The sequence below is a fragment of the Myotis daubentonii genome, chromosome 10 (assembly GCF_963259705.1).
Source record: "Myotis daubentonii chromosome 10, mMyoDau2.1, whole genome shotgun sequence".
Lineage (NCBI taxonomy): Eukaryota > Metazoa > Chordata > Mammalia > Chiroptera > Vespertilionidae > Myotis > Myotis daubentonii.
The window spans coordinates 29751693-29770247 of record NC_081849.1 but is presented as its reverse complement, the minus strand read 5'-3'; the positions used below and the strand labels follow the sequence as shown (position 1 = coordinate 29770247).

Sequence of the window (18555 nt, the reverse complement as noted above, 5' to 3'; positions counted from 1 at the left end):
ATGAAAGCAGTAAAGAAATAATACAACCAACTCAAGTCCCTTTGAACTCATTTGGCTCCAAAAAATAATTGAATGAACAGACCTTCACATCACAGTCATTTTATAAAGGAAAATCAAATCCATTTCCATTGAATACTTGTTTCAGTTGATTTATTTTTTCATTTCTCATTCCTGAATGCCTTTGTGTATTTAGAGTTGAATTTGAAGTAGAAAGCAATTTTCAAGCAACCTACACAACCTAGTAAATATTAATAGAGGGCATAGGGGAAAAGGCTACATGCTTTTAGTCAAAATGGATTTTCTAATATATTACCAAGTCAGAAAACATGAATAAAAGAGCCCTCTGGGATATTCGTGTTTAAGTGAAATAAATGATTACCAATATTATTCTTGGTAAAGGTGAACATTTCCTAAAATGATAACTTGTTTGTTTATTTTTTTTTAATATGACCTTATATATTAGCACAGATGATAAGCTGGTAAGGTTTCAGGTCTGAGTGGGCTGCTTATCTGTGAACCAGTAGGAGTGAGAACTTGTTGATTGCTGATTTTTGGTCAAAGCTTGGTGGATCCAGAAATTGTGATAGAGTGAAGAGAATGGGTCAATCAGGAGAAGGTGGTGGCTACTTACTGAATTCCTAACAAATTGTAAAAGCTCGGAGGCAAAAGGAAGACCATCTCAGCTCAGAAGAGAAGACTGAGGAGTGGCAAGTGATAATTGGGGGCCCCTGATGCAAAATATTTATCTATAAGAGATATCATGCTTCACTAGCTCTTTCCCAGTCATGTGGAAGAAGCCATCCATAACCACGCCACCCTCCTCTAGTCACTCTTTTTTTTTTTTTTAATCCTCACCCAAGGATATATTGTTTTGTTAATTTATTTTCTTTTTTTAGAGGTAGAAAAAGGGAGAGAGAGAAACATCAATGTGAGAAAGCTCGATCAGCACCCCCATCAGGGATCAAACTGGCAACCTAAGTATGTAGCCTGATTGGGAATCGAACCGGCAACCTTTTGGTGTATGGGAGGATGTGCCAACCAATCAAGCTACCCGACCAGGGCTTCTCTCCTAGTTATTCTTCATGACATCATCTTTTTCACAAGATAAACCACAATCAGAAATTATCTTATTTATCTTTTTTTTGTGTGAGGGAGAAAAAATTCTTTATTGATAAATAGGTTACAGTAAAATAAAGTGATGTCTTTTTGGGGAATCAAAACTCTGAGTCTTAGTGTCTCTCCGCCCCGCCTCTAGCTCTTGGCTTCTGCCTTCACCCTGGTCTCTCTGGCTGATGAGGCCTTGGTGGACATGCCAGGCCTTGTTGGGCCCCTGGGGACCTCTGTCTTCCTGGTCAGTGGTTCAGGTACCATCTTGGACTCGCTGTCCTTAGGAGCAGCAGCAGCTTTGGCTTTCCACCCTTTCCTGGCCCCCTGGGCAGTGGCCTCTTTAAGGACCTTGTTTCCTGTCTTCTTTTTGGCTGGGGAGGTCACACCATTTTCACCCTTGGTGACTGTGGGTTTTGAGCTCCGAGTCCCAGCTTTGGTTTTCCTGTGGGCCTTGGCATCTACTGGGCTGTCCTTCTTGCCTTTAACCTTTGACTTCCCATGGGGCCCGCTTGCACCAGGAGGGGCCTCTGTGGCCTTGTCTTGTCTGGCTGGTGGGGGGCCTTCCTGGCCTTGCCCCCTCTTGCCTCTTCGCCCTTGGTCCCGCCACCTTTTTGGGGGCCTCTTCCTTGGTCTCACCAGGTCTCCAGGGGCCAACACAGTGGCTGTCTTCCTGGGCTGGAATTTTTTGTTTTTTGCTTGGGAACTAATTTGAAGCTGCCAGTGGCCACCTGGCCCTGGACTTGATGCACCTGGTGCAGAGGCCGTGCTGCATGCCCGTGTCCAGGGCCCGCTTCGGCAGGTAGTTGAGCCGGATGGCGTCCACCGTCGGGTACTTCGCAGGATGCACCTTGATGGCCATCACCGAGGTGCCCCGACGCTGCTCCCCCGCCTGCAGCGCCTCCAGCACCAGGCGCAGCATCGCGGGGCAGCGGAGGGTGTGTTGCGGCGTGGTGGTGGGACGGCATGAGGCGCGGGCCTGGCTTGAGAGTCCCAGACCACCCGGAGGTGGAGGTCATGGAGGTTCGCGAGGCCGAGGAGATGGAGGTGTCACTGAAGGCCAAGCTCCCGGGAGCCATTGCGCAGGCTGACACAGACGCAGAGATCTGGTCACATGTAATTTTCTAATTTTCCCATTAAATGTAAACATTGTGGGGTCAGCAGTGCTGTCCACCTTGTTCAACTCCTTGTCTCCATTGTCTAGATTCTAGACTCTAGAACAATTTATGCTAAAAGGATGCCACCGTTACATATACTACATAGTTTGTGGATAATTAAGTAAATGGATACTTTATTTGTGATAATTCAAGTATCAATTAACATTAACATAAATTAATATTTATGAAGTGATATAGGTAAAGACCTGTTTTAAGTAAATATACAAATATAGTTAACTAAATGATTACCCTTCAGACTGATGAAAGCTGAACCCTTTTCCTTAAACTAAATTAAAATAATTTATGATAAGTAAGAGAAAATAGACATTTAATTCTATGACCAAAATTATAGGAACAACATTCATACTAAATATTCTCTAACAGAATTTCTAGCTATAGTGGTTTTGTTTGCTTCATAGAGAACTTCAGGGAAATTAAATCTTTGGCCTTAATTTAATCCCTGTCTTAAGTTAGCTTATAGTTAAGAAAGGGAAATGCAAAATAGTTATCCATTCTTTATACTTCATGACAGTTTGTAGTTTGTACGAGAGCATGGTGAATTATGATTGGCTATTTATGTGTCAGTGTAAACTTTATTGAAGTGCAAGCTTCATGAGAAGAAGCAAAAATGTCTGCCTTAGCACTTGTGACTGTTGTATCTTGAGAATACAGCTCAATGGCTGGCATGAGGTAGGTGCCCCAAAATGTTTAATGAAATAATATGCTAATTTGGGGAGGAAGAAAGTGTCAGGATACCTTTGGAATCTTCCTGAATCCTCACATAGAAACAGATGGATTGGACAATCATATACTTTACAAAGTGTTTCCCCTGATACTTTTAGTACCCACCTGGCACCACACATAATTACCACAATATTATGAGCTATAGTCCCTATGCTGTACTGTACATTCCCATGACTATGTTGTAACTACCAATCTGTACTTCTGAGTCTCTGAACCTTTATCACCCAGCTACCAGCTTCCTACCCTCTGGCAACCTCCAGTCTGTTCTCTGTATCTATGAGTTTGTTTCGGTTTGGTTTGTTTGTAAAGTTAATGATTGTCTAACCACTCTGCTATCCATCTGAGACTAACACAAAATAATACTGAATGTAAACTGTAGTTGAAAAATTTTTAAAAAGATGGTTAATCATTAACAAAACATAACAGAAACAGATGGAGCAGCTACCAAAAGACAGCAAAACTAAAACCCAAGGACAAGGTTTAAAAGCAAAACTCAAGACAGATTCTTTCCTACAAACCTCAGAATAAAAGCGGGTGGGAGCAAACCTCTACAGCCAGACCCCTGTGCTATTGGTGTCTGAACAAAAGAAGGCAGAGGGAAGCTGCAGAGCATCTGACCGCTCCGACAGTGGGAAAACCCTAAAGCAGCCCATACACGTCACCGTAAATCATGGTGAGGCAATCGGAGGCTGGAAGCTGACTCCATCATGACTCATTCAGGACAGGAAACCATAGTGAGGATAAATGGCTGGTAATAAAATCACAATTGATTAGGAGAACAACAATAGAAACAAAAGAGAGAGAAGATCCATCTAAAGTAGGGACAGGAAAATAAAACCAGGGAATCTCAGAAACATAGTGTCACATTTTACCATGATATGGAAAGAACAGAAAAGGGAATTTTGTGAAGCTAGAACAGCTGTAAATATGCTATAGAGAAATGTATTGAGGTCAAATATCTTGCAAAGTAACTTTTTAAAAGGGAAAATAAAAAGTAGAATAATATACCTAAAGGCAGTGAAAGAAACAAAAACAAAAGCCTGTAATATACTACTTCAAATTATTTAAAAACAAGGGTGATACAAGATGTAAAAGAACCTCGTGAATTATAATTAGAAAAGTGCAGGAATGAGGTGATAGAACTCAAGTGAAAATTATAAATAGAAAGAAAAATATTTTATAAATGAATGTTAAACTAGATTCAGTGGTCGGCAAACTCATTAGTCAACAGAGCCAAATATCAACAGTACAACGATTGAAATTTCTTTTGCGAGCCAAATTTTTTAAACTTAAACTATATTATAGGTAGGTACATTGTTATGAACTTAATTAGGGTACTCCTAAGGCTTAGGAAGAGCCACACTCAAGGGGCCAAAGAGCCGCATGTGGCTTGTGAGCTGCAGTTTGCCGACCACGGAACTAGAAGGAACACAAGATTGAATAAACACAAGTAATACCTTAAGATAATTAGAAGATAAAAGCAAGGAATATTTAACTTTTTAAAATATCAGATTAAAAGCATTTTTGATAAATTTACAAATATTGAAAACAGGCAAAGAAGAATCAACTCACAAATAATATGAGATCCTGAAGAAGAAAGCCAAGGAAAGGTTATAGAACTAATACTAAAAGTTCTCATTCATTTAAAATAAGATAATATCACCTAAAGCTGCATGTTAAAAGAGTCCTTCATTGTCTGAGACTATTGACCCAAGCTGGACAATACCAAGTCATATGTTAGAAAATTATCGCACCTTAAAGAAAAAAGATCCTTAGCACTTGTTAGGCTATCTCAGCAAAAATAATACATAATAAGGAACAGAAAATTAGATTATTGTTAGACTTCTTAATAGTAACACTTTGTAGTGAAAGAAAAGGGAGGAACATACGTATTTTGGATACTTAAACAAAGAAGCTGTGAGACAAAGATGTTACATTCAGCAAAACTTAGCCTCAAGGACAAAAGGGCTAGCTAGATAAACTGTTGACATTCAAGAACTCAAGTAGTAGGTTTCTAAAAGTTTTTCTAAAAATTCTACCAGAGAATCCTTCCAGACCACCAGAACGCCTAGAGAGACAGCACAGGACTTTTGGTCAACACTAAGAATATATCTGCTTTTATAATGGAAATTAATGAGAATTGAAAGGGAGCTAGCCTAGTGTGTATTGACTAAAACATCTGATGACATAGATATGGAGCAATCCTCAGGGTGAGAACTAAAGGAGATAGTGTAATAAAAGTAATTCTCACTGCTTTTAGGATTGATAATTGGTGGTTTTAGCAGTAATATTGTTATTCTGAGACTACTGTGTATGTAATGTGGGATAAATCAAATGATTAATTTTATGTTATTTATTTTTAACGTTGCCTATGTCCTTTCAGAAAAAGAAAAATCCTGGAACTAAAGACCGACTTAGTAATGTTGAGCAACCCTAGTGCCCAGAATTTATTTACCATGAAAACAAACAAAGCTTTTTGAAGGAATGGTTGATTTTAGGTCTGGGATAGGAAATGTGCAGGAAGATCTGAAACATCTTAACAGACCAGATAGCAGAAGTCAAAATAGAGGTTCAAGTGGTGGCGATTTGCCCATGGACATTCTAAAAATTAGATGGAGGAGCTAAAGTCTGAGCCAAAGCTGCTGCTTCCAAATCCCATGCTAGCCCTTCCACAGAGATCACGATGGGACAGAGTCTAGCATCTTTGTCTTCTGTTTACACCAGATGTTAATCATCTTTAAAACTCCTAGATCCTGTTAACATGTTAAAGAAAAGGGGGAGCCTCTTTTCCTTCTAATAAGCTATTTTTCCAGAGAAGAGACAATAAATTAACACTTCCTCTTAATTGGTTTCTTTATTTTTCCTTTCATTGTTGAGCTTCAGACTTATTAGTGATTGAGATTTCTCAATAATAATTTCCAGACAACAGCCCCCATCAATGATAATCTTCAACTTAACCATTAAACCCTATGACATTAAATCTGCCAGCGTAAATACAACAAAGCTGGCAGTAGGAGAGGGTGAAAAATAAGTAAATCATTCAAAAGAACTGAGCCAACTTAACAAGCATTCTTCTTCCACTGTTTTATGTTTCTCAGTTTGAAAAGAAAGTCATGATCCTGACCACTTTCTTAAGATCATTTCTCTTGCCTCTTCTCTGTTGGAGAGCAGGCAGGGTTACAAATATAAAACTAGGTATATGGAGGCTATAAGCAGGGAGAGATTTTGCTTTTACTTGATGCTAAAGACAAATAATCAACTATGCAAATATAACCCACAAGGGGGGACCTATTATCCACACATGTACTAATTACTCAAGTATTTACCACAACAGCAAGGGACCAGCATGTTAATTGGGTATTGTTTGGGCATACTGGGATTTTTTGGATAATTTTAATCATCTCTTTTCTAAACCCCCTTATTTTCTTCTTTCAAATAATCTTTATTCGTTTTATCTACCCAGAAAAATCTAAGCTCTCAAAATATAGACTTAAGCAGAATGTTGACAAAACATAAGGAAAGGAGAAGAGGTTGAGAAGAAGAAAGACATTCTCCAACTCAAACATGTTTCTGATCACATATCTTACACAGGTGACTCACTATACACATGCACTTGTGTACAGTTCTCCTTAGAACTCCTAAAGCTGACATGCACCATTTACCCACTTCTTAATTTCTGGATTGTTATAAATTAGTATAAAAACCAGGTAGGGTGCATTTCCACTCTACTAACTCTCCAACCCTCATCCCAATTTGTATCCCCCCTTTCTTCCTCACGCTACAGTTCTGGTAACTTGTTAATAGACCACTCTGTTACTCAAACATAATTTCATGTGGGATTTTTATCCTTGAAATTAAGTGAATTGAACTTTTTACAAGAAAGCTTTTTGAAAGTAATTAAAAAATGAAAGTTTAGCCATGTAAAACTAGAAATAGGTGAGTTGCTGCAATCAATGCCTCGGTGTAGCCATTGGGAAGTGGGTTGCCCTGGGGCTTGGACAGAGATTTCTCAAGCTTGTTTGGGTCAGGTGACCATATTGACACCCAGCTGTCACAAGTGACTTCAAATTCTAAGGGAGTTTTCCACTATTATTCTGGGATTTTTATTCATATCAAATGTAGAGAATTTCAAATTATGAGTGAGTGTGAACTCTTCATTATCCTATAATTTAGAGGTACTTTAGTGCGTTTGGTATATATATAAAGGTGTGCTATCTCTACTTCTGTTTTGTGTTTCCATCTTTGGTGGACCAATGAATAATGGGAGACTAATGATAATAAGAGAATCACAATCATGGAAAATGGTAAAAACGTCAGTGATATTGATCAATACTGATACATCTAAAGATACCAGCAAACATAATTTTGCACAGATAATCTACTCATTGTGTCCATTCAAATTACCCATGGAGACTTCAACATCATGGTTGTTTCTAGGAATTGTCAAGAGTTATGAGGATGACTATAGCTATTGACATTACCAAGCATCACTCCCTGTCCGCAAGACTTACTGTAGGAGTCTGCTCAAACACATGCCATCAAAATTCCTTTGCTCTGTCTTTCTTGGGTCAAACTTAGCAAATGGCTGTGTGTGAAGTCTTACACAAACTGTTGGATTTTGTCATGACTGATTGCAAAAGAGAACTTATTTTGGTGGAGAGACAAGACAGAAGGTACAGAAGGTAATTGATACAAATCTTTCAAATTGAATATTCCGGAAATGGCAAGGGAGCCTTCCATCAAGGAGTTCCAGGAGCCTTCCTCTCTGACTTAGGCTGATACCACCTTCTTCTGTTTCTCTGTTTATTCCTAGAATGCAGTCCCAACAGTACCTGCAGCAGCGTCGAAAATTTGCAGCTGCCTTCTTGGCATTCATTTTCATTTTGGCAGCTGTGGACACTGCTGAAGCAGGGAAGAAAGAGAAACCAGGTAAGCAGTAGGGGTATGAAAGCAAGGCTCTTCACTGATTAATGTCCTTCTAATCCCATTACCTGATTTTTGTCCTTCCTCTCTTCCTTCCTCACTCCCTCATCTCTCCTCTCACGGCTCCTTTCCTTCTCTCCTTTCCTTCCTTTCCCCCTTCCTCCCTTCCTACCTCCCCCCTCCCCTCCTTTCCTCCCTAATATTTCGAGGAACCTAAGCAACATCTCTTCTCATCCCCCCCACCACTGTAAAGTCCTGAAATATAGGTGATGATCATTAACATAATTATCATATTAGTAGCTATTATGTACAGACCATTGACCAGGAATCAGGTGTTTTACTTATGTTGCCTCTCTCTCCAAAAAGAGTCCTTCAAGGAGTTTTTGTTTGATGTCTAAAGAAGGAAACTGAGGCTCAGAGAAGATAACGCACCCTTTCCATGTCACTCTCAATGAGTAGTCTGTGGAGCTGGGAGTCAGTTTCCACCACATGTATATTATGCTATTCTATCTATAAAACAGAGAAATGATCAATGACTTGCATTGAAAAAGCTAATCTGGCAACTGTTGCTTCTAATAGGATGTTTTCTCACTTTTTAGGTTTAACTGTTTTTGACCATCTTCTCTTTCATAGAAATGTCTTCTTCTAAGAGGTGTCAGTAAATCACTTAGCACAGCTCCTGGCACATAGTAAGAGTTAAAGTAATATAAGTTCTAGCTCCTTTCCGCAGTTTTCTTTCTCCCTGGTCGTGGCCATTCATTGATTCAATCATTCTGCTAACCCCTATCAGGTTCCCACTATGTACTGGACACTGAAGGTAGAGGTAAATAGCACAGAGCCTGTAATGAAGGCGCTCAGGAATGAACTTAGTTTTATGTAGGAGTTAAAGAACTTTCTGGTGTTGATTATGTCTCCTTCCTTCCAGAAAAGAAAGTGAAGAAGTCTGACTGTGGAGAATGGCAGTGGAGTGTGTGTGTGCCCACCAGCGGGGATTGTGGGCTGGGCACCCGGGAGGGCACCCGGAGTGGAGCTGAGTGCAAACAAACCATGAAGACCCAGAGATGTAAGATCCCCTGCAACTGGAAGAAGCAGTTTGGAGGTGAGTCCCACCCCTGTGGTCCTACTGGTTGAATCTCCCAGTCTGACATAACTCTTCCGTTCTTTCACCAAATATCTTTTTGAGGTTGACTCCCATTTATTTTAAATATGTTTATTTTATCAGATACAAAATAAGCAAGACATTTTGCCTAACCCCCAAGTTTCTCAACCTCAGCACGACTAACTAGCATTTTGGACAAGACAGTTTTTGCTGTGGGGGTCGGTTCTGTGCATTGTAAGATACTTAGCGCCATCTCTGGCTTCTACCCACTGGTTTCTGTTAGCACTGCCCACCTCCGCAAACTATGACAACTGAAATGTCTCCAGATATTGCCTAATGTTAAATAGTCCCTTATTAAGTACTACCGCCTTACCAATAGGGACAAAAATGTACTCTTGATTCCTCTTAATAGGGTTCGTTGATCTTTTTCTCTTTCCTTTCTATTCTTCGTCTAAGTTCCTTGTGTCTTTATTTTCTCTTTTCTTATTTATTCTCCCCCTTCTCCTGATCTCTTTCTGTTACTTTCAGGCCCTCTCTCTCTTTTGATCTTTCCCCACCCTCCACACTGGTTCATAGACTTACCGATTGAATCCAGCAGGGCTGATGGTAGCCATTTCTCGTGGATTTTTTCCCACCGACTATTGCCAGTCTCACTGGCCTTATCTCCCTGTCTGAGGAGGAATCTTGCAACACATCTAACTTTAAACCCACTACTGCACACCCCAATTACCTGTGTGTGTATTTTTTTTTCGTATTCTTGAATTTTTATCTTTGTTAGCTATGGTGAAACACGATGCCCAGATATTCTCACTGTTCTACAGAAATGTGCTCTGGCTTGTAGGCCAGGGAAGAAGACAATATCTTTTTCATTTTCTATAACATTTGGAGTACTTTTATGGATGTATATAAGTTCTATAAAAGCCTGATAAAATTCAGATACATTTGTTCATAAATTATATGTGGGTACCATACAGGCCCACCTACAAAATGTTTTTAAAAGTGTGTATTAGAGGCCTTGTATGTAGAATATACTAAAGGCCCAATGCATGAAATTCATGCAAGAGTAGGCCTTCCTTCCCCCGCTGCTGGCACCGGCTTCCCTCTGGCACCCGGGACCCGGGCTTCCCTCCGGCCACCAGCACCTGGGAACTGGACTTCTGTCCAGCCACCTGCAGACACCTGGAACCCGGGTTTCCCTCACAGCCCTGGCTTTTGTCCGGAAGGACATCCAGTCTAATTAGCATATTACGCTTTTATTTATATTTTATTTATATAACTAACAATTCAGTTATAAAGTGAGGAAAAGATACGAACAAACATTATACCAAAGAGGATATAGGTGGCAACACCTGCAAACGTGTTCAACATGTTTCCCCAGTAGGGAAATTAAAATGAAAACTAATGAGATATCACTATACCCCCTCACCTATCAGAGTGGCTAAGATAAAAATAACACCAAATGCTAGAGAGGATGTGGAAGAACTAGGTCACTATACATCATGAATGGGAATGTAAAATGGTACAGCCATATTGGAAAAGAATATGGCAATTTCTTACAAAACTAAACATGTGTTTACCATGCAGTGCAGTGGCTTTACCTTAAGCATTGATCCTAGAGAAGTGAAAGCCTATGTTTCCATAAAATCTATACATGAATGTATATGGCAGCTTTGTTTGTAATAGTCAAAAGCTGGAAACCACCAGATGTTTTTCAGCTGGCGAATGGTTAAACAAATCGTGGTACATAACAGCATGGGCCAAAAGTAGGTTTACAGTTGTATGAGTAACATAGTTTATTCTTTTTAAAAAATATATATATTTTATTGATTTTTTTACAGAGAGGAAGGGAGAGGGATAGAGAGTTAGAAACATCGATGAGAGAAAAACATCCATCAGCTGCCTCCTGCACACCCCCCACTGGGGATGTGCCCGCAACCAAGGTACATGCCCTTGACCAGAATCGAACCTGGGACCCTTCAGTCCGCAGGGCGATGCTCTATCCACTGAGCCAAACTGGTTAGGGCAATTCTTGTATTATTATTTATTAATTAGTGTATTATTTTTTTCCATATGAACAAATGTAAACCTACTTTTGGCCCACCCTGTGTACCATGGAATATTACTAAGCAATGAAAAGGAGAGACTATTGATACACACAACTTGGATGGACCTCCAAGAAATGATGCTGAATGAAAAAAAAAACAGTCTAATAGGTTACACGGTACTTGATTCCATTTACATGGATGGATGACAAAATTAAGATGAAATAAGTATAATGATGGAGAACAGAATAGTGGTTGCCAGAGGCTAGAGAGATGGGAGGGGAGAAAGCTGGGTGGCCTCTGACTATAGAAGGACAGCCCAAGGGACCCTTGCATTGGAACTGGTTTGTGTATAAATGGTGGTGGTGTTCACTTGTATCTATGCATGTGATAGAGTTGCACAGAACTAAATCTCCCCCCCCCCCCACACACACACATACCCAAATGAATGCATGTAAAACTGGGGAAACCTGAATAAGTCCTGTGGAATGTTTCCATGTCTGTTTCCTGGTTGTACCATTGGACTACCGCTATAGAAGACATCACAATTGAGGGCATATGGGATCTCTCTTATTTCTCACAACAATAACTACCTCACTACAAAGAGTTAAAAACTAAAGTGTGTTTATTTTCACGGCACTATACTAGGATCTTTCAAAGGTTTCTCTTTGTCCTACCTTACCTTTAGCGGAGTGCAAATACCAATTCCAGGCCTGGGGAGAATGTGACCTGAATACCGCCTTGAAGACCAGAACTGGGAGCCTGAAGCGAGCCCTCCACAATGCTGACTGCCAGAAGACCGTCACCATCTCCAAGCCCTGTGGCAAACTGACCAAGCCCAAGCCTCAAGGTAGGCCCTGCCCTTTGACCACAGTTTTAATGTGAATGGATCCATGGACTCAGGCGGGCTCTTCAGGTGAATTACCTTAAGAAAGGAATTGAAAAAGCCCCCTGTATTACGTTTCATACAAGTACTTCTCAGCAGGCGACTGAGGTCCTCTGCACAGATGAGGGGACTGGAATAGTCTCCTAGCACAAATAAACAGTCTGGCAAAACGGGCCAATTAAGACAGTTGCTGTATGGTGACTGTATAATCCAAACCCTAAGTTGGGACTACATTCTGACAAGTATGAACAAACTCATAAAGGTCCTGAGGCAGGATATTTAAAATCAAGTCCTTCCTAGATTATCTAACATATGTAGTTGTCACAACATCAGCTAAATTATTTTATATTTTCCCTTTTCACTGCGTACTTTGATAAATTCTGTATTTCTTATCCTTCTTTCAGAGCCTTTGTTTTCTTTTTTTGGCTTGATTAGCTCACTACTTTTATTGTGAAATTTTTAAATTATTTAGAGCTATCTTTCTATTCATTCCCAGAAAGTCAGACCCTGCTTTCACACTGGATAAAGTAAACATCAAACTGGCATATGATTTTAAAAAAAACACCTCAGACTCTGGAAAGTGTAGCTCTGTTGGTTGGGCATTGTCAGGTGCACCCTAAAGTTGCTGGTTCAATTCCTAGTCAGGTCACAGGCCTGGGTTGTGGGCTCCATCCCCATAGGGGATGTGCAGGAGGCAGCCAATGGATGTGTTTCTCTCTCTCCTTCTCCCTTCCTTTCTTAATTGGCCTGGTGGATAATTCACTTTTTTTACATTCTTCCATATGCAATGAAGGTTTACAGTTTGGTTCAGGCTCTCAACCTGAAAAATGGTGGTAAAAATATTTCAAGTGGGTAGACATGCTGTAATTTTTCATATATCAAAAATCAAGGTATATAATTCAAGGTATTATCCTGAGTGAATTCTGAATTTCACAGCCAGTTATGCATTTTGTTGGTCATTAAAATGCAGCCTTCACTTTGTGCATAACATGTCTTTGTTAAAACTAATTAGTCCTTTCTCTCTCAACTTGGAGGGTTTTGTGAATGTTGTTTTGGCACCAGGCAATCTGCACAAAGAAAAATCTTATCATAGGAGCTGAGCTAGGGAGATGTGCCAGATAGAAGATTTTCTTAACGAGAGAGACTCATACACATTTTCTATGACATATGTTTCTTAGTTTAAGTAAAATGGAATTAGTGACATGTGTGGGTTGTGTATGTTTCTGTATCATTTTTCCGAAATAACCATGAATGGATATTACAGCTTTCTCTTTGTGAGTCTCTAACCATTTTTTTCTGGTCAATGGAAAATCAAATAATAATAAAATGACATCTACATTATCATTTGTATTGTTTTGTTCCACTGGCATGTCTTGACCTGGGTGTTTGGCATATGTTATTTCTTAAAGTCCCATATATTCCTCTGCAAGAAGATGTACTTTTGAAGGAAAATGAGGCGCACTGGTTAATTTGTTTGCCCGGGGGTAGATCTCTAGCAAATGACAGAGCCAAGATTTGGCTGAATCTAATCTCATTTTATCTTCTGCTGATTTCTCACCTAAGCCAGGTATGGGTATAAACTCACCTCCTTTGAAAAAGGAGAAGGTAAGTTTTGTAATGCTCAATCCTGATAAGCGATATGACCTCCCAAACAAAGGTGACATTTTCTACAACATTATTTCTAAAACTATTCTGGAAGACATCCCTCAGAATAAAGGTCTCAGGAAGACAGGGACCTGGTCTATTTTGCTCTTTACTGTATCCCTTTTTGCCTAGAGCAAGGAGTAGAACATTGGGCTGAATAAATCTGATATAATAAAAGGGTAATATGCAAATCAACCAAATGGCAGAACAACCAAAATGCCTGTGGCCCCTCGCTCCAGCTAACCCTGCCCCCAAGAGGGCACCCCCACCCCAATTGGGGTGGGGCTGGCCAGAAAACCACCCCCGACCCCTCGCTTCAGCCAGCCAGCCCCTGGTGGCCCCCATCAGGGCAGGGCTGGCTGGACCACACCAGTACAGAAATTTGTGCGCCAGGCCTCTACTAATTGTATAATAAATAAATGCTAAAAGGAAAAAGGTTTCACACACTAAATCCAGCATACTGATAGAAGAGTTCATGTAACTAAACTTTTCTCAAAGTTATACAGTTATAATTATTTCTTCCTTTGTTCAAAAAAGAATGCTCTTTTCAATTTTAATTCAGTACCCAAAAAGAATAGAGGGACGTAACCCCACTAATTTTGAATGGGGCACTATGATAGGCACACCTCATCATTTCAATTGAGCTTTGAAGCAACTCTCTGCCATACGTTTTGTTTATCCTACTCTATATATGCAAAAGCACAGGCAACTTCCCTGAGGTTCCACAGTTTGTAAGTGGTGGAACCAGGATTCAAAATCAAAGTCAGACTGACATCAAAGACCCATGGCCTTTTTAAACAATGTGCTGTCTCTGAGTAATATAAACCATGGAACTGTGTCCGTATCAGATAATTTTCTATGTCTAGAATCATTAAACAGTAGAGCATCTGGGGACCTTGCCTATCATCTGGTGTTTCTCTCATATAACAGATGGGGTCAGAGAAAATCAGTGATTCATCCAGGTGTATCTTGTTGGTTAGCAGAAGAATCAGTTCAGGTTTTTATTCTCCTTTGATATTTTCTGCATTTTTTCAAATGGAAATTACAGTAAAGGGGCCTTTCCTAGGTGTCAGATTTTCCAAAATAAACGCATAGGGTATGTGTTTGCGGAAACTTAGTATATTGATAAGTAATTATTTCATATCACTCAGCTTATGACAAGAAATTCTCTTTTCCCCCATTATCATCCTTCTCTTTGATAAACACATGATCAGGTTCTGTTTAATTTGCCTGGGGTTTTTTTTGTTTTTGTTTGTTTGTTTGAGAGACGTTTGTGGTTGGCCTTTATTGTTTGGGGAAATGGTAGTGGATTAATATGCAAACTACATGACTCACAGTATGAAAACATATGTTTCAAATTTTTAGAATGGATCATACAGATGTTGGTAAGGCTGTAACTACCCAGCATTCAATCAAGGGAAGACTGGAGATATTGTTGTGATTTGATTACTAATAATAATACCATGGTGGCTTGATTAAAAGATTAAAAGACTTGCTTGGGGAGAGAGGTGCTTGATAACTAGAATTGCCATCAGAACTGGGACATTATTACATATCCCACGTGCACTGATTAAAAACTGCCTTAAAATTCATCACACGCCAGTCTAACAGCATTGCCTCTCGAGGAATAGAATTGTTCCTTCCTGTTGCTGCCAGTATTGTGCAAACACTAACTCTAGCTTTAGTCCACAACTTCAGTGATACGAGATATCCAGTTGGAAAGCCTTACCTAAAGATCCCCTTGTGTTGGAATCCACTTAATTTGAGGAAACTTTCAGTCCTCCACATTTGCATTCTATACCCAGAAGAGGAGAGTCTTGATCTTCTTATGTAGACACGAGAACTGAGAGATGCACAATTGGAATACAGCTTTCCTGGCAATAGGACAGGGTTACCCTGGGGAAGCTCATTGATTGGCTGAAAGGTTGTAACCAGAGCTTGATTAATCACTGCCAGGATCTAACCAGGATATATTAGTGAAATAATTGATTGTGTTGGACACTTGAGATCTGAATTTCTTAAGAAATGAGATTGAGAGTATTAAGATTGTCAATTGAGAAAACCCTGTATCTGCCAGGGATTTTTTGCAGAAGATCTACTCCAGCTAGTTTAAGTAGAAGAGGTTTAGTCAAGAGTGTTACATAGCTCACAGAATCTCCAAGTCATCTGTGAATACTGCATTTCCAGGAATAAGGCAGCAAAAGGCAACAGGTCCAAGTATGCTGGAAACTCCAACACTGTCCTCACTTGCAAAACCAGAGGTGATTACTATCACCTTTCTTGCTGTAATTTCCAATTTCTCCAAATTTGGCTTTTTAAAAACAATCCTTGCTTAGCGACAGGAAAGCGGGGCGGGGGGGGGGGGGAAGGGGAGGGATAGGGAGAGAGAGAGGAAACAGAAAAACATCAATGTGAGAGAGAAATATTGATCAGTGGCCTTCCATTTGCTCCCCAGTTGGGGATCTAACCTGCAATCCAGGGTGTGTCCTGACTAGGGATTGAACCAGCAACCTTTCATTGCATAGGACAATGCTCAACCAACTGAGTTACTCCAGCCAGGCCAAGTTTGGCCCTTTTTTCTACAACTAAGACTCATGAAGTATGCCCGATTGATGGAAACCTGATCACGTATAAAATGCTGCTGCAAGGGAGTTAGGGAAATGTGTCTTTAGCTTTTCAAACTATCTGTAAATATGAGAGGAGAAGCTGAACAGTTATTGAGCGGAGCGAGCAGTCTGCCAGGGCCTATGTAGGGAGTTGGACTGTGCTGGAGTATAGTATTAGATCTCACCCTCTCTCCTATTGGGATGGATGGGCATTGATGCCATTACGGATGAAGAGTTACTGAGTGTTATATTGGGGACAGTTAAGCACGCCACCGTGGAGAGAGTGAAGTCTCTCCTCTTTGGAGCCATCAGTAATGTTCTTTTCCAGTTTCAGGGATACTTGGGCATCAAGTATCCCAAGTGGAGAAGTTGGAAGCGTGGGTCAGCCTGTGCTGATGGCTCTGTATAAAATGTCAGACCACAGAACCCTTTGGAAGGCAAATAACTCTTCAAGCCACAGGTGTTCCTCAGTGGTCCGCCTGGAGGGTGAGCTCACTGAGGAACTAGAAGTTGGCCAAGCCAGGCGGGGCTGCCAGGATGGGGATCCATGGTCCTAGCCTAGGCAGTCCTGTCTGTGGGAGCAGAGCTGACCAGTGGATCAGGCTTCTGGTTGATATCACTGGAGTGCAGAGGCTGAGTCAGTGCTTGTGCAGAAGGCTCCCAGATGAACTGAGATTTTCCCAGGTGCCACAGGTGACCTGGCCTGATGATCATTTTGGAACATTCTAGAATCTGGAGTTATTGTTGACATGCAGATTATTAGTTATTATTTCTTGTTTTTATTTATTTTTAAGATCTTTATTGTTGAGAGTATTACAGATGCCCTCTCTTTCTCCCCCTTGCCCCCCACCACCCTATCCCTGCTCTGCCCCAGGCCTTCAGCATCCTATTTTTTGTGTTTGTGGGAACAGCATATATGCATAGAAGTTCTTTGGTTAATCTCCTCTCCCCCTTTACTCCCCTCTGAGATTCATCAGTCTGTTCCATGTTCCATGACTCTGGTTCTATTTTATTCATCAGTTTATTGTGATCATTAGATTCCACATATAAGTGAAACATGAGATATTCATCTTTCTCTGACTGGTTTAAATGAGATACATCAATAAGGGGTATTGTGAAGCTCCTTTTGATACCAACAGGGCAGCGTGGGATGATGTCAGTCCCTGAGTTTGTCTGGAGGAAGAGTATTCTCAAATGTTTCTGGTACAGTCAGAAGCAGGAGCATATGGATAGATGTCTGTGTTACAGGTGGTCCAGGGAACAGTGTCAATCCCTCCCGCCGTCCTGCCCACCAATTCACGCTCTGCTGTTACCAGACCCTTGGTAAATCCCCCTGCTCACGATAACCCCAATTCCTTTTATATCTTCCCAGCCCTTTCTAGAAGCATTGCCATCTTGCTGCTCTTTTTTTGGACAGTTGCCTAGGCCTCTCTTAGGTTTGATGATTCAACTTTAAAGATCAAAAGAACAGCAACTGTTTGAGTGCAAGACTCAGCTGCATGCGGGCACAGCGCTTGGCAGCTGATTATTAAATGGAAAAAGGGTCAGGGAAGTGATATTCCCAGCATTCTCAATTCTCAACCCTCTAAAAAGATTCTTTTGTTCATTCTTTTAAAGATAAAAGAAGTTCCCCGACATTTTTGTTCTATTTTCCGGGCTCTGACACCCCTTAGGAATGAGCATGGCAACACCCTGTGGGTGAGCTCTGCTAGGCTGGTGACATCTGTGTTGAGAGAGGTGAAGGGGCAGAATCCCACCACAGACCAGCCTGCTCTGGGCTCCCCTCCCCGACCCGGAGACCCTGAAACAGGAGGAAGGGGGTTTGGGTGGCTGCTGCCCTTGCCTTTGAGCAGAAAGAGGCAGCCCGAGTGCCTTGTGGGAATTTTGTTCTTGATTAGAGGAAAACTCTTACTCAGTTTGGTCTCAAGGTTTTGATTTCTTTTTTATTCCGCTTTGTGAAAAATCTTTGAACATCTGCTTTTTATTTTAAGCATTTAATCCATGTAGAGTTAATTCTTGTATTTGGTGTAATGATCCAGTTTCATTATTTTCCATGGGTCTGTACAGTTTGCCCAACACCATTTATTGACGAGACTGGCTTTACTCCATTATGTATTCTTGCCTTCTTTGTCATAGATTAATTGATCATATAAGTGTGGGTTTATGTCTAGTCTCTCTGTTCTGTTTCCTTGCTCTGTCTGAACATCTGTATTTTATTTCCTCTCCATGCTACTGTATGTCAAGTGAGTAGGTATAATTATGCTCTTTTCTTATTAGAATATCTGCTTTGTCTTCTGTAAACTGAAATCTACAATGAATACCTCCTAGCACTGTTCTAAAGATGAAATGA

The 18555-nt window shown here is 40.6% G+C and overlaps 1 protein-coding gene and 1 pseudogene across 2 annotated transcripts in view; one reads left to right on the top strand and one right to left on the bottom strand.

Annotated features, from left to right (window-relative positions):
- PTN (pleiotrophin) overlaps positions 1-18555 on the top strand; it is a 94042-nt gene that overhangs the window by 63769 nt on the left and 11718 nt on the right. For both annotated transcript variants that reach the window (XM_059711892.1, XM_059711891.1), the window contains exons 2-4: positions 7819-7934; positions 8854-9027; positions 11758-11919. In XM_059711892.1, coding sequence (XP_059567875.1) covers positions 7820-7934; positions 8854-9027; positions 11758-11919 — 451 coding nt within the window. In that variant the 5' untranslated portion in view covers position 7819. The remainder of the gene's footprint in view (positions 1-7818; positions 7935-8853; positions 9028-11757; positions 11920-18555) is intronic.
- Positions 1252-2183, bottom strand: LOC132242801 (histone H1.8-like; annotated as a pseudogene).